The 17,292-nt window shown below is 43.0% G+C and overlaps 1 protein-coding gene across 4 annotated transcripts in view; it reads right to left on the minus strand.

Annotated features, from left to right (window-relative positions):
- The window catches only part of SLC22A15 (solute carrier family 22 member 15), a 54,786-nt gene that overhangs the window by 16,683 nt on the left and 20,811 nt on the right, over positions 1-17,292 (minus strand). For all 4 annotated transcript variants that reach the window (XM_034411156.3, XM_034411153.3, XM_087888379.1 and 1 more), the window contains 3 exons: positions 14,904-15,044; positions 13,355-13,440; positions 1,964-2,084 (listed from right to left, as the gene is read on the minus strand). In XM_034411156.3, the coding sequence (XP_034267047.1) occupies positions 1,964-2,084; positions 13,355-13,440; positions 14,904-15,044 (348 nt within the window). The remainder of the gene's footprint in view (positions 1-1,963; positions 2,085-13,354; positions 13,441-14,903; positions 15,045-17,292) is intronic.

Here is a 17,292-nt window from a genome sequence, read left to right on the forward strand (position 1 = left end):
ATGCAATTTATTCAACAATAGGTTTATTGGAAACTTTATGGAAAGAACATGGACTTGTTTTTTGTTTTGGTTTATTCAGCAAATTGTTAATATGGTGTTGGGAAGGAAAATAGTGCTTTAAACTGTGCATATGCTGGCAAATTATATATAAAAAAATTGGTGTCTCAGAAAGATGATGGTTCCTGGATTCACTATTTCAGTCTATAGCTAAAGGTATTGTCTTATCTTGAGAGACTGTGCTACACTTGATTTAAAGTCTTGGTTTGAAGACTTGTTTATTCTCAAGAGATGAATTAGTTTTTAATCAATGTATGAAAGGTCTTATTAGTATCACTGCATATGGTAAAGATTATTTGCTATTTAAGAATGGAAAGGGTTTTTTTTTGTTTTACATATACCTATTTCACTGTGGTTTTTTGTTTTTTGCCCTTTTCTGTCCACTATTTTTATATTTGATTAATATCTTTTATTTCTATATTAAATCATTTTTAAAAAAAGAGATATTCAATCCAACTCTAAATTCAAATCCCTACAATGCCAACACATTATTTTGTTTTGATTTATATGGTTGCCCAATTCTCAAAATGGTTAAAAATGGTTAAAAAAAAGACACCCCCCCCCCAAATTAAAGCACAATAAACATTTAAAACAAAATAAATGATCCCAACCACAGTATATTTCATTCAAAGCCTTTTAATTTTGGATGGGCTCATTCCACAAACTGGCCAACTGGAAATGCCCTAATACTAATATTTCTACTAGCTGAAATATTTATTATAGGGCTATGACTATTTTGAAAACAGTCCCTATTCAAAAAAAGTGCTTTTGAACTTCCATGAGTGTGTAACAATTGTCTACCATTAATTGTAGTGTATATTGGTAACCTCATAAAAACAGGCACATATTTTCACCAAGTATGAAATAGCTAATGAAGTGTTTTTATATGAACTCTGAAAACCATATATTAATACAAAAGCTATACACCAGGTTTTAAAAATAACATATTTTCTATATGATCTATATCCTTTGTCTAAACAAGGTTTTTTAGTTTAGGTATTACATTTTTAAAAAATTATTTAGATGTATAACCCCTTTTTTTTTATTCAGGCATACATTCTGCTTCCTCTTCCTATTTTTCTCCACAACAACAATCCTGTAAGGTAGGTAGGCTTAAGAGAGAATGACTGACAAAATGCCAATGAGCTTTTACCAACTAAGGGTAGATTCAAGCCTGGATCTCCTTGCCCCTAGTCCTGTGATGGCAAACCTATTGGAAGTGTGCCAGAGGTGGCATGCAGAGCCCTTTCTGTGGGCATGTGCACCATCACCAGTTGCTCTCTGGTTTCCGGTGCATGCATGTATGCCGGCCAGCTGGTCTTTGGGTTTCTGGCGCTCCGGCATGTGCGAAGACCAGCTGGCTGGCGCACATGCACATACTGGAAACCCAAAGAGCAGCTGGCCGGCATGCGCATGCTCACCGGCCAGCTGGACTTCGGGTTTCTGTTGCTCCGGCGTGCACCAGAGGTGGGTTCCACTTACCTTTACTACTGGTTCACAATGGGTGCGCGCGCTTCTGCGCATGTGCAGATCAACCATGACGACGTGGCAGATGGGCGGAGCATCCTGACGGTTTTACTACCAGTTCTATAGAACCGGACTGAACTGGGAGCAACCCACCACTGGCACGCACATATGTGCACATCCATGCATGCATTCCGGTTTGGGCACTCGGTGCTGAACAGGTTCTCCAACACTGCCCTAGTCTAACCGGTTAAACATTATATTTCAGACAGAGCTCAAATTCTCATATACAAATTCTAATGAGCAAAAACTCTGATCTTCCTGATTTGCTGCCTCTCTGCTGAATGCGAGCTCTAAGAATGGTGTTCTATCTCTAAAAAAAAGAATGGATAAGTGATTATATAGAGTTACATTAAGTGACTACAAACCGAACTTGACTTACCTGATAACGGTAGGATAGAGTTCTGATGTGTAGATATACACAATGTTAAAGGCTGAACTGATAGTCAGCTTTCCAAGTAAAGACAAAGAACGGTTGTTCACAATTGCAAATATTCCTGTAGCTGTTGGAACAAGAAAGGATGACTTTTAGAATTCCATTTATCCCAGAATTGGTTTATTTATATATCAAATTTAGGCATTGCCCATCATCTCTCCAGGCAATCCTATGCAAAGTACTCCCACCACAGGTCCCCTCTCTCTGCTGAACTGCTGAGATCTTCTTTATGGACTGCTTTGATTTGTATTTATAGTATTTATGTGATAGGCTACCATTGACAGACAGAACTAAATAAAATCATATGACCTTATTAAAAACACACATACAATTTTTTTTGTTTAGTCAAGAAAAACATTTTATAATACTGTGTTTCCCCGAAAATAAGACCTGGTCTTATTTTCTTTTGACCTCCGAAATAAGTGCCAGGGCTTATTTTCAGGGGATGTCTTAATTTTCCCCCCCTATCCTTCAGGGCAGCTCAGTATCCCAGAGAAGCCAAAAATGGAGGAACCGGAACCGTTGCAGCGATACTGGCTGGGAAATAGCGAAGCTCCGATGGGCTTCGCGAAAACCCAGCCAGATAAACCACTGTCGGGAGGCCTTCGGACCGGAACCATCTTGGAGGGATGGGAGAGAGAGAGAGGCATCTCAAAAGACCAAAGAGGAGCAGGCAAGCTCCTCGGAAGGTCGGAGATAGCTCTTTGACCCGACGGTGGTGGAGGTGGCCATTGTGTCCGCTACAAGCTTGGGCAACCAGATTAAGATGTGAGCAGGAGTAGAGAATGAACAGAGTATTGTTACCAGGTGAGTAATTGGCCAACTCACAGGTAAGAAGAAAAAACTTTTAAAAGCTTGAAAGAAGTCCCAACGATTAATTAGTGGCTATTTGGCACTTGGGAAATTAAGCGAAGGAAAAAAAGAAACTTTAAAACTAAAACTAAAGCCTTAAAAGGAACCTTTCACTAGGACTTAAAACTGGATTTGGATGAAATTAAAACAAGACAAGAAAAAAGGAGATAGAGAAGTATTCTTTAAACAACAAAAGGATTTAATTTGGAGAAGAGGAAATAATCATTTTTGTGGATTTACAAAGGAATATTTTGTGGCTGGAGGATTTGTGAATTGGAGAGAGACATCTGCTGGTGGAAAAAAAGTATCGTACTAAGTTTATTTATATCATCATGTGAAAGTACTGTAGGAAGGTTTTGTTTATATAACTAGAATGTGATTGCAAGAGGAGCAGAGTGAACAAAGACTGAAATTGGAATGGTTCAAATGAATGTTTGAATTGGACACTATCTGGAAAGGAAAAAAAAGAAAAAAGAGACACTACATGGACTTTGAATTTGAATTATATGCAGAGGAATAATAAACTTAAAAATCCTTGCCTTTTAAATTGATAACATGGAGAATTGGGAAAGAAATAAATGAAAATAAAGATACAGATGATTACACTGGGATTAACAGTGACAGTATAAAAGAGATGATTACACTGGGATTAATAGTGATAGAATAAAAGAGATGATTACACTGGGATTAACAGTGACAGAATAAAAAAGATGATTACACTGGGATTAACAGTGACAGAATAAAAAAGATGATTACACTGGAATTAATAGTGATAGAATAAAAATGGATAAGGGGGAATACATCTCAAAAAGGAAGAGAAGAGAAAGAAATGGGGAAGAAAAAGGAGAAGGCGGCAAGGGAATGTGAGAAAGGGAAGAAAGTGTCAAGAAATGGAATTGTGGAGAAATTAAAAGAAAATAGTTAGGAGATAGTAAAAAGGAATTTTAAAGATGAACATGCTAATTGAAGAGAAGGATGTTAACTCTAGAAATTATATGTAAAAAGCAATTTAGAAGGAAGATACAGATTATTGTAAAAGGGATATAAGTAAAGATAAAATGAAATGTAAGTAAAAAAGAAGAAATACACTATTTAATGTAAAATAGATCAGTAGATGCAATGTGAAAGACAGAATGGACTATATATTTTGTTGTTGGAAGATGTATAATTCAAGAGAAATAACAGTAACAAAAGAATTAATTGAAATTAAAGGGGGAAATTGAAATGTAAAATTGAATAAAATGGAAATGTTAACAAATGATGTAAGTAAGAATAAAATAATACATGTAAGAAATAAAATAGAAGAAAGATATTGTTAAGGGTTGGAAGGTTATACTAGCAAAGGATTTAAGATAAAAATGGAATAAGTTGAAATACATTGTTAATAATTAAAAGATAAGGGGAATTTTGAGAAAATAAATGAAAGAAAAGTCGGGGTTGCCTGGACATCATAGTGGAAAATAGAAAATAAATACAGCAATAGAGAGAGACGAAAGAGGAGTAGAGGGATGGAAGGGAGGAAGAAGGGAGAGAGGAATGGGAAGAAAGGAAAGAGGGGAGGAAGGAAGGGAAGGGAAAGGAGAGTAGTAGGAGAGAGGGTTAGAAAGGGAGAAAGAGAGGAGGAGAGGGAGAAAGGAAGGGGAAGTAGAGAAGGAGTAGGAGAAGTGGGAAGAAGAAAGTAGAAAGGAAAGAAGGGAGGGAGATGGAAGAGATTGAGAAGATTGCTGTACAATAAAAAAGATGAAATGGAAGAAAGGCAACCCCGAACATGCATAAATGCACTAGGATAAAGAATGAGTTATTAAAAAATAAAATTGCGCATGCGCAAGATGGCGACGCTAGCTGAGATCGCGGCGTGAGGATGGGCACTGACCTACCTTTTGGGACCCTCTGAGGGTCGCCCTGAAGACCTGGCGACCCGGGTCCAGTTGGGGGAACTTCCTCCCATTCCGGGGATGGCTTTCTGCTCCCTCTTGAACATCGTGGTGGGAGCAGAGAGCAGAGAGCAGAGAGCACAGCGTTGGCGAGGCTCGGAAGCCTCGGAACAGCTGAGAGGCAGCGGGGCGGCGTTTTTCCCCCCCAGCTGGAGCTCGCTGGGAGTGGAAGCGGCGGCGGTGGCATTGCGTTGGGGGCGCCTACCACGTGGACACTGCCCCAGGCTCTGGCTTTGTTGAGGTGCTGTCGGGGCTGTTGGGGCTGCCAGTTCCCTAAAAAATCTCAGGGACGCTGCCGGGATTTCATTACGGCAGTGGGGGATGGCGATGAGGGCAACAACCGCGAAGACTTCCGGCTGGCTCTGGCGGGGAGAGGAGCGCCCTATGGCCTTGATGAGGGGTGCTAATGTGGCTGAGGACCATCTTTTCGAGCCAGGATAGACGAGGATTGGGTGTGTTATCGAGGGGGGGTCTCCGCTGGGGTGTTTTAGAGTGCCCTCGGGGACTGGGGGGGTTAAAGTGTAACCCCCCCCCTCTTTCCATCTCTCCCCGCTTGGAACACGCCCTTCTCGGACTTGCGCCCTCTTTTGGCTTCACCTCGCTGACATAAATAGCTCGCTTATTCCACCTGAGCCCTTCCCCTCTTTGTTTGGAGGACTAATATCATCTGAACAGGAGCTGGTATATGACTCCATCCCACCAGCTGAGAGGACCAGCCAAGAGCCTAACCACTGTGAGAGAGTGACTTGGGCTCTGAGCCCCACGGGCTGAGCTGGGATGGCATTAGCTATTTTGCACTTTGCACTTTGTACCTGCTGGCAGGGGAATGACCATCGGACAAACCGCTGTGAGAGGGCGGATTGAGGACTTATATCCTGGGTGCTGTACTGTCTCTGTTGTACCATCATTCGGCACCTGCACTTTACACTTACACTTTGCTGGCAGAGGGACGGATCATCGAATCCGCCGTGAGAGGGCGGATTTTGGACCTATATTATGGGTGCCAAGTGCGCAAGTTGAACCATTACTTCCATCTCACCAGTAAAGGGGGTAGACCATCGAGCCAAGCCGCTGTGAGAGGGCGGTATGATTTATTCTTCCTCCCCACTTGGACTGTGTCGACCTGGAGACGGACTTGGCCTCTGTTGTGAGAGAACAGTGGACTGGGTCTTGAATCCTTTTGTGGCTCCTGTCTTTTTATGTTCTCCCTCGGACTTTTCTGTATGGACCCTTTAGGGGACGGTCACCCCATCCCTGTGGCAAGATGTACACAGCAGCGGAGCTTCTTGGTCTGCGAGATTCCCCCCTCTCTCAGGCTTGGCCCTCCACGTTATCGAGGGCCTACCTCGATGACGGATTTTGGAATCCCGAGAGGTGGCATGCCGCAAAGAGGGGGCTGAGGGGTTTTTTAAAATTGTCTTTGTGTAAATTTTTAAGGGGTTTGGGGAGGGGGGTGGGGAGGGAGGCCAGTCTGGATGTTAATGGTGCCATGGGGGTACGGACTCTGGGGGAAAGGGGACTGTTAGAATGCCCTCTATTGAGGGCTTTTCCATCAATACGCTGAGTGGGAGGGGCAGGTATGGCGGGAACAGGGGGCCGCATCATGTGGTGGGGGCACGCGCTCGCTATCTCCGAGCGATTGCGTGCCCCGGTCCCCTTAGCTCTTCCCGTTCCTCAGGCTGCTTAGAGTCTCAGGGCCCGAGTTTCTGGCTGATGTTGTGTAATGCCAGGTCCGTAGTAAATAAAGCCCCCCTCATTTGTGATCTTATTCAGGAGGGGGGAGCGGACCTGGCAGGTATTACGGAGACCTGGTTGGGCCATGAGGGGGAGGTTCCCCTCGTGGATATGTGCCCATCAGGCTTCCGTGCATTTCATCAGCCGAGAGCTCAGGGCAGGGGTGGGGGGGTGGCGGTCATTATAAGAGAGGGTCTTGATCCGAGGGAGACCACTGTGCCTCAGATAGCCGGATGTGAGTCCCCTTTTCGTGAAGTGGGGTCGTGGGGTGCAGATGGGTCTGTTGATCACGTACCTGGCTCCCTGCCACGTGGCGACGACCCTGCCCGAACTCCTCAATGTTATAGCCGAGGTGGCGGCTGATACCCCCAGACTTCTGGTCATGGGGGATTTCAACTTGCCATCCATTGGTGAAACTTCTGAGGTAGCTCGGGAGTTCATGGCTTCCATGACGGCCATGGACCTGACCCAAGTAATTCACGGCCCTACTCACATGGGGGGACACACTCTGGACTTAGTTTTTGTCTCTGGTCAGTGGTTGAGTGGCCTTGATATAGGGGATATAGATACTGAACCCTTGTCATGGTCTGACCACTCGCTTCTTCGACTTGACTTTCTGACCGCCGCACCCCGTCGCAGGGAGGCGGAGCCGACCAGGTGGTTCCGCCCCAGGCGCCTGATGGATCCTGATAGGTTCCAGATGGAGCTTGGGCCATTTCCTGAAACTCTAGCTCACGACTCGGCTGATGACCTGGTGGCCGCCTGGGATAGTGCGGCTGCCGGGGCTTTGGACCGGGTCGTGCCTTTGCGGCCTCTGACCCGGCACCGAACTCACTTAGCTCCTTGGTTCTCCGAGGAGCTGAGAGAGATGAAGCGCCGGAAAAGACGCCTAGAGAGCGGTTGGAGGGCCAGTCGTTCCGAATCCGACTTGACACTGGTAAGGTCTCATATTAAGACCTACCTAGTGGCGATAAAAGCGGCGAAATCTAGCTATTTTGCCGCTCTTATCGCGTCATCAGATAACCGCCCAGCCGCCCTGTTCAGGGTGACCCGCTCCCTTCTCCATCTGGGAGCGCGGGAGGACCCCTTGCAGGGCCGAGCTGAGGATTTTGTACAGTATCTGGATGATAAAATAACTCAGATTCGGGAAAACTTGGCCACTGACTGGGTTAGTTCAGACGAGATGACTGAGGCAGGCCTTGAGAATGTTATCTGGGAGGAGTTCGATCCTGTGGCTCCCGAGGACGTGGACAGGATCTTAGGACGGCTGAACGCCACCACATGTTTATTGGACCCGTGTCCCTCCTGGTTGGTGCTGGCTTCCCGGGAGGTTACACGAGGCTGGCTCCAGGGAATTATCAATGCTTCTTTGAGTGAGGGTGTCCTGCCGGCCGCCTTGAAAGAGGCGGTGGTGAGGCCTCTCCTCAAGAAGCCATCCCTGGATCCGGCTGTTTTGGCTAACTATCGTCCAGTCTCCAACCTTCGCTTTATTGCGAAGGTTGTTGAGAGTGTGGTGGCGCAACAGCTTCCACAGTACCTGGATGAAGCTGTCTATTTGGATCCGCTCCAGTCCGGTTTCAGACCTGGGTACAGCACGGAAACGGCATTGGTCGCGTTGGTGGATGATCTCTGGAGGGCTCGGGATAGGGGTTACTCCTCTATCCTGGTCCTGTTAGACCTCTCAGCGGCTTTTGATACCATCGACCATGGTATCATGTTGCGCCGGCTGGAGGGACTGGGAGTGGGGGGCACCGTTTTGCGGTGGTTCTCCTCCTATCTCTCCGACCAGTCGCAATCCGTGTTGACAGGGGGGCAGCGGTCGACCCCAAGGCGCCTTGTTTGTGGGGTGCCACAAGGGTCGGTCCTCTCGCCCCTCCTGTTCAACATTTATGTGAAGCCGCTGGGTGAGATCATCCGTGGTTTTGGGGTGGAGTTCCATCAGTATGCTGATGATAGTCAGCTGTACATCTCCACCCCAGACCATCCCAACGATGCCTTGGAAGTGATGTCCCAGTGCCTGGAGGCCGTGCGGGTCTGGATGGGGAGAAACAGGCTTCGACTCAACCCTTCCAAGACTGAGTGGCTGTGGCTGCCGGCGTCCCGGTATAGCCAGCTGACGCCATCGCTGGTTATTGGGGGGTGAATCATTGGCCCCCACGGAAAGGGCCCGCAACTTGGGCGTCCTCCTGGATGCACGGCTGTCCTTAGAAGGGCATATGACGGCCGTGGCCAGGGGGGCTTTTTATCAGGTTCGCCTGATACGCCAGTTGCGCCCCTTTCTGGATCGGGACTCCCTACGCACAGTCACTCAAGCACTCGTCACTTCTCGTCTGGACTATTGTAACGCTCTCTACATGGGGCTCCCCTTGGGGTACACCCGGAGGCTCCAACTGGTGCAGAATGCGGCCGCGCGGGGGATTATGGGAGCGACTGGGCGCTCCCATGTGACTCCTCTCCTGTGCGAGCTGCATTGGCTTCCGGTGGACTTCCGGGTGCGCTTCAAGGTGTTGGTGATCACCTTTAAAGCACTCCATGGCTTAGGGCCAGGGTACTTACAGGACCGCCTTCTGCCACCAATAGCCTCCCACCGGCCAGTTCGCTCCCACAGAGAGGGCCTCCTCAGGGTGCCGTCGGCTAGACAATGCCGGCTGGCGACCCCCAGGAGGAGAGCCTTCTCTGTGGTGGCACCTACCCTTTGGAACAATCTACCCCCAGAGATACGAGTGATCTCCGACCTCCGGACCTTTCGTCGGGCCCTAAAAACTCATCTCTTTCAGTTAGCCGGTCTCTCTTGATTTTATGATTTTATGGTTGGTTTTAAATTTTGATATGGATTTTAAATTGATAAATTTTAAACTATGGGCCAAATTTAATTATTTTAAATCTATTTTTAATCGTATTTATGTATAAATGTTTTTATTTTGGCTGTTCACCGCCCTGAGTCCGAAAGGAGAAGGGCGGTATAGAAATTCGAATAATTAATAAATAAATAAATAAATAAATAAATAAATAAATAAATAAAAGAATAAATCTGAGTTAAAACAGAAAAATTAGAATTTGAGGGCGAATAAAGATGTTGTTTATACAAATAAGCATAGAAATTTTAAGACATGATCAAAAAAAATGGAAAAAGGAAATTTTGGCAAAAATTGTAACTGGGTAAAATGTATTTGAATATGTTAAATTGTATAAGTTATGATATGGCCAATACTCTGTTCATAAAATATGTGGGTGAAAACTGGGGGGAAAAATAAATAAAACTTGATTTTAAAAAAAAGCCAAAAATGGTGCTTTGTTGGTGCTCTCTGAGCATGCTTGAGGCCAGAAAGCAGGCACGGTTGGGGCCACAGCTGCTTCTTCTTCCTGCTTTAGCTTTGCCCTCAGTCAGGAGCAGGGTGGTTCATGGCGAAATGTAGGTGAATTCACTTGCAAGGTAGCCTCAGCAGGAGGGGAGGTTCACTTGGGTAGTAGGTTGAGAAAGTGGGGTTAATATGCGAGGTATGGGTATGAGTCGAGCTTGGCATTTCACCTTCCTGCCTTCTGCAAACTTTTGGCTGTACGCAAGGAAAGCAGAAGCAGCAGAGACTCTGGCTTCTTTCTCTCCCCCAAACTTCGCCAGAAATGGATCTTCACGAGGCTTGTCACACCGGTGCAGCCACTCACGATGCCACAAGGCTCGTGATGGTGGGAGGCTTGTTGCGGCAGGAGAACACGACAAGCCTTGCGGCATCCTGCCACAAGTGGTCAGAGGGAGACCCAGGTGAGTGGGCAAGTGAGTGGATGAGCAGAGTGCACCAGCCTGGGCGGCAGGAGTGCCCAGGGCTTCTCACTTTTACATTCCCTCCTGCTGCTGCTGTGCTGGCTCAGAGCTGCTGTGGCCACACTGAGTTCTGAGCAGCATGTGTGTGTGAAAATGGGAAGCCCCCAACTGCCTTCAAATTCATGACAGCGCTGAACAAAGGGGACCTGCAATGGTTCATAAAGTTGTGTCCCTATGGCCACGTGATCACCACTAAAACCTTCCCAGTGGCGTCTACAAGCAAAGTCAATGTGGAAGTTGGCAGGGAAAGCAGCAAGTCATTCCCATAAATTGCATCCATCACTTTTCCTCCAGAGGAGCCCCACAACAGAGTTCAAGATCTCATACTCCAAAGCAGCCCCTTGCCTCCCTGCACTTTTCTTGCTTTCTTTTTTAGGAGTTATTTATTTATTTTTAAGTTTGGTTGGATTTTTATTTTTAAATATACATCAATATCAATACATGAACAGTGTAGCCTCTGGGTATAATTCATTTTGATAGAAGCAGCAATAATAATATTAATAATATTTGTTACATTAATCAAATTTAAATAATCTTAATAATAGTATACATGTTTGTTTTACAGTAGTCATTCAATATTTCAATGTTCCATTTTAATGCCAATGATATTATTTAAGCATATATAGTAATACCATCGTTCAGCCTCTAGTCTTTCCATCTAGCTATTGCTTATATTCTATTATATAAAAATTACATATGCTAATATTCCCCCTATTTCTTATTTCTGCCTCTATTCTAGCTTCTAGTCAGGCCACCATTACTAATCCTACTTTTAATCCACATGTTTATATTAAGACATAGTCCTTCATTATTTGGTTGTTCAATGTTTCAATTCACCATTCTAGTACCAATCATCATTTTATTTATAGATACATAAGAATACCAACTTTCAACCTCCAATCTTTCCATCTAACTATTACTTTATATAAAAGTGTGCATTCTTATTTCTCCCTCTATTCTAGTTTTTAATTATATTAGAAAAAAAATATCCTTTCTATCCATCATCTCTTGCCCATTTTAATACTTCAATTCTTATTCATTTTTTAGCTTGCCTCCCATACCCCTCTCTTAGATCTTTGTCTCTATCAACATCTGTGTCTTCACCATTCAGTCTGAATATTTCTCCCATCTCTATCCCCCTAAACTGCCAGGTCTCCAGAGTGTCCACTAAAGCCCCTATCTCCCTTTCAAAAGTATCTTCCAGCTTATCCGATTCCATTTTTAAATCTCTTAAAATACTTTTCCCTTGGTTTATTTCATTAGTCATTATTATCTTTATCATCTTCTCCTTCTCATCTCCTTGCTTTATTTGCTGATTTGTCTATTTTTTCCTCCATTCTTTCTGTTGTCTCCTCTCTTTCCTGGACTCTTTGATCTTCATTCATTATCAGTTGTAGGATATTTTGTATTTTCCCATTTATCCTTGCACTAGGTTCTTCATCTCTCTGTGATTCTTTGTCATAGTATACCTAATGCTTTGAAACATCAACACCATTTCTTTTGAAATCTCACTCATCTCCCCCTGATGGCATCTTGTCTTATTTTGGTAAGTCCCACTCTTATTCAATAGTCCAAAAACAATATATTCAGGTCCAATGTTGCTCCTCAGAAAGTTCAATAATCATAGTTCTTTACATCTCAGGATTATTAATCTGTTCCATTTAAGTAGTCCAGGCAGCTTTCCAAAAATCAAAAGTCACTTAACTTTACTTAAAGGTCTTCCTTATTCTCACAATAGAGTCCAGTAATCATAAAGTAGATAGTTATAGAACAGTGAGTATCACCACAGTCCTCCAGATGGATGTTATTTCTCTTATCAGAAATTTGCAGACTTGTAGAGGTATGGTATATTTCCATTCACCAGTAGATGGCATCCTCAACTTAGGGTTTAGCATTGTTCTGAGTCTAACAAATTCATTAATCCAAATTTAATTCAATTTATGGGAGCAAAGTCAGCTATTCAAGTAGATGGTTCCAGCATTTTATAATGCCTTTCCAGAACAAAGCTTACCCAGTTAAAAGTCTAATTTTCTATGTTTTAAAAGGTCTTTAGCTTTTTTCCCCTTAGTTCCTTTCTTTAGGGTCTAGGATTTTTCTCTCTATGGTTATTCGTCACTTTAAGAAATAGTTCTAAGAATCTCTTTTCTTGGGTTTTCTTCTTCTTTTTTTCTTTTAAAGTTAGGGTCTAAATGAACACTTACTGTTCATCTACACCACTCCTGCACATTTCTTTGTTGCCTCGGCTGTTCCAGCTTCATGGCAGCCATGTTGGCTGCCTCTTCTCCTTGTCGTGGATGAGAGGGAAGAAGCCCTGGGTCAAGCAGGAGTTATGGCTTTCTGCAACCTGCAGGGCACCTCTCTTTACTTCACCTCTCCTACAGGGTGGCTTTAGCTCCTTTCGGAGCCCTCCAGCAGGGAGAACTTGGTGTGGGAGCGTGGAAACCCGCTCCTCATGTCCGATCTTGCAGCGATGTCAGCCGGAAGTCCCTCCCTGCACTTTTCTAAGCCCATGTGCTGCCCTTGCTGGCCCATGGGCTACCTTTGCCAGCCTATGTGTCCTCCTTAGCAGCACCAACCAGCAGCATCAACCATGCAACACCTGTAGTATCAACCATCCCTCCCCCGTATTCCTTACTTGGGACTCCTTATATAGTTCTAGGATGATGACAGCAATGGGAAGTGTGGAATTGTTATCAGTAAGCAATGCAATCACATGTCATCACACTTTACAACCACAATGCATAATAGCAACCATCCTGGCAATCCCCATTAACATTGTAAACCCAGGACTACCTGTACACTTGTTAGGTTAAGCTGATAGCCTCCCAACTCTGGCAAGGTTAGGAAATATTGGAGAAAAGGAATTGTGACTGCTGCCTGTCCTATGTTTCCAGGCTATGAGGTTCATAGTTGAGGGATAACCAGAGCATTCTTAGAGAGGGGACCAGCTCCACATTTGATTAACTCTAGTTTCCATAATTAAATAAATCCTTTTACCTTTCTGTTGTGGAAGGAACATGACAAGGAGAGAGGCTAGTCCTCCTAGAAACAAAAATGCAGCAAGTGTCCGTTTACGGCCAAACCTGATAATCAGAAGGAAATGAAACAAACAAACAAAAAAAAAAAGCAATATGAGGAGAAATTAACGAATGTATTTGATTTATATCCTGTAAAAAGGCACTATTTTATCATGATGCCATGAGATGAGGAGAGTTTGATGACCCGTTGCTCTTGTCATACCTGTGCTGATTTCTACTAATCACCACAGTGAACTACAGAAACTTTCCAGATAATAATGCATTTGCACTTCTCACAATGATGCTTCATTTTCTTGCTAGATAAAATGTATATTAAATACCTTTCTATTTTACCAACATGTTTAGACATATCATTAAAATAGGATAGAAACTCTTTTATAGTCTGTTGCATTGATTAGGCTTCATAACTAGAATATCACTTTATTAATTTTCCCCAGTCTTTTATTCCAGTTGCCAAAAGTTACAAAGAACACTGAAATGATGAAGTGAGACTACTACAAAATATGGATCTAGAAACTTGCACTATTGCAAGACTCATGTTCTTGATCTGTCTTAAAGAAGAGTCGTGGTGGCGCAGTGGTTAGAATGCAGTACTGAAGGCTACTAGAAGTTTGGCAGTTCTAATTTACTGGCTCAAGCCTTCCGAGGTCGGTAAAATGAGGACCCAGATGGTTGGATATGCTGACTCTGTAAACCACTTAGAGAGGGCTATAAAGCACCATAAAGCCGTATATAAGTTTAAATGCTATTAATATTGTTATTTTTAATTTTTTGATAAGCATGTGCATATATTCACACACAAGGACTGCACATACAGGAAGTCTTCGACTTACAACCATTCATTTAATGACCATTCAAAGTTACAACAGCCCTGAAAAAGTGACATGACTATTTTTCACAGTTTCAAGCACTGCAGCATCCTCATAGCCTTATGAACAAAATTCAGACACTTAATAACTGGCTCATATTTATGATGGTTGCAGTGTCCCGGTGTCATGCAATCACCTTTTGCAACCTTCTGACAAGCAAAGTCAATGGGGAGACCACTTAACAACTGTGTTACTAACTTAACTGCAATGATTCACTTAACATTTACAGTAAGAAAGATAATAAAACAGAGCAAAACTCAATTAATAACTGACTCGCTTAGCAATAGAAGTTTTGGGCTCAATACAGTTGTAAGTTGAGAACTACCTGTACGGAACTGGAAAATGTATATTTTTCTGCTCATTTCTTTTTAAAAAGGAAAGCCATGCCACTATTTGGTGATGGAATCTTCAGTTGGTACAAACTTAGGGGGTCTCCAAAAAGATAAAGGGGGGGAAGTACAGTCAATGGGATGGACTTGGTCCATCTCATTATAAGTAAAAACCTGTCTTTCATGCTAAGTGCATAAACTGAATGTGTAGAGATGCTTATATATGATCCCATGGACTCATGTTCTTGATCTGTCCTAAAGCAAATGCCTGCATAATCTGACATATATGTAACATCTATTCAAAACTTACCATTTCTGTCTTATCAAATAGACACAGAGTGGGTATGCAGGAATCTCTATTAGACCAGAAAGAGCCAAATTAGCATAGATACTGCCACCCAGATCACCCACGTTGAGAGTAAGACCATAATAAACCAAGCTGCATACAAACCTAGAGGTGACAAAAAAGAAATATTTTAATCACAATACACTTTAATATACTGTGTATAAAATAACTATAAACTTGAAAGCAAACAAATGTGTTATGCCTGACCATTTTCTACAATTTCCAGAAGACCAACAACTGGAGTGCAGTGGTTAGAATGCAATATTGCAGGCTGACTCTGCCCACTGCCAAGAGTTTGCCTCTGTTCGGTTTAAGGTTGCCTCAGCCTTCCATCCTTCTGATGTTGGTAAAATGAGGACCCAGATTGTTGAGGGCAATATGCTGACATTGTAAACTGCCCAGAGAGGGCTGTTTAGCATCCTGGGATGGTAATGCAAGTCTAAATGCTATTGCTATAATCAAGGGTGCCAATTTGATCTTGAAGGGAAGCATGTTCCATCATATGGAGACTACTACAGACAAACATTGCTTGAAAAGTTCAGCCCTGTTCAGCTCAGCTGCTCCCACAGGGGACCATTAAAAGATATTGGTAGGAGGACTGCAGTATATAAATAGGGGGATCTGTTAAGCATCGGGAAATCAGGAGATTCAGGCAGTTCAAATGAGCATAAAGGTTTACTGCAAGTTTAAGCTCTCTACAAGAATCTGAGCTACTAATGGTCAAGGGAAATTTGCAGGAATTAAGAATAAAAAGGAATTCAAAGTGAGCTGGACTTAGACCTCTTGTGGGCGCGCGCAGGGATTCATGATTTATGACGTTTGAGCCCTCCCTCTGCTCAGCCTGGTCATCTACGAAGAGAAACAGTCTGTAAGTAACTTAGTGTCAAATCATATACTGTGATATAGCTTTAAGAACTACTGCTTCTCCAATTTTACACAAATGTAATCAGGGCAGGAAGTGACATAATAGGGTTATTATGTTCTGGAATTTCATATCCAAAGTACTGCTTGATGCTAATTCAAGGCACAGTCTTTATGGATGTGAGATGCAATGATAAAGCTCACAAGCCATGATCCTTGAGTGATACCTGATAGTACACTGAGGAAAGTTAACAGTCCTGCAAAATATGCAGAACCTGTTACACCTAAATATAACTACTTTTCTTTGGCATTGTTTTTTTATCTTCTTTGGAAAAAGGTATTCTCTGGATAGGTACCAGAGTACCTTACCTCACTTGGCATGCTAGAACTGGCTTTTGAGAAGAAAATTATGTCCCTTACATTATCTCTTCCTGACATCATCTGGTAGATATTTTTAGTGCTTGAGAATAGTTGGAACAGCATTTTTCTATGAATGCAAAAAAAAAGATTTTTTTTGTTCCAATAAAACATGTAATATATGTTTCAAGTTTTATTTCACTGAAAACAGAATAGCTTTTAAATTTTCTTTGCACAATAATGTGGCTTTTTTGTTAATTGTTTAAGGCACTTGTTTTTAACTAGGCTCCTTGTTTATTTTGATGTATTTTCTGATGATTGCTTCAAATTATAGCATATATTTAGCTTTTTTATACTTTAATTTTTGTTTTATTTCTTAACTCTTCAATTTTTAAATAAAAATCACATGGAAATTATCTCAGGAATCTTGAGCTCACAGCCCTCATACCACAATAATTATATTTCCAAAATCACAAGCCCCAAAATAGTGCTATGAATACTAAATTTTCATATTTTAAGAGTGGATTACAGGGGTGAAATGCTCCCGGTTCGGACCGGATCACCCGATCCGGTAGCGATGGCAGTGGGTGGTTTGGAGAACCGGTAGCAAAAATCCCTGCCCCCCCCCCCCCACCATAGCCACACATTCATCAGAGGTTTTTTTTTTTTTAACCTTTAAAAGCATTTTTTCTACAACCTCTTCTGATGAAAAAATGCTTTTAAAAGTTAAAAAAAAAAGCCTCTGATGATCGCGTGGCTCAGCTGGGATCATCAGAGGCTTTTCAAAGCATTTTTTTCTGCAACCTCTTGGCCAAAGAGGTGGTAAAAAAAATGCTTTGAAAAGTCTCTGACGATCCCAGCTGAGTTCCCTGATGGCAGAGAGGCATTTTTTAAAAAGCCTCTCTGATGATCCCAGCTGAGTTCCTGATCGGCAGAGAGGCTTTTCAAAGCATTAGAAAAAATGCTTTGAAAAGTTTTTTTTTTAAAAAGTTGGCCACGCCCACCCAGTCACATTACCCCCCCCAAGCCACACCCACAGAACTGGTAATAACAAATTTTACATTTCACCCCGGTGGATTATATTCAAAGTGCACTTGGCAGATAATACAGTAAAGACAACATAAATAATTTTGGT

This window comes from Pantherophis guttatus, chromosome 2, assembly GCF_059756535.1.
Source record: "Pantherophis guttatus breed Tessera chromosome 2, ASM5975653v1, whole genome shotgun sequence".
Lineage (NCBI taxonomy): Eukaryota > Metazoa > Chordata > Lepidosauria > Squamata > Colubridae > Pantherophis > Pantherophis guttatus.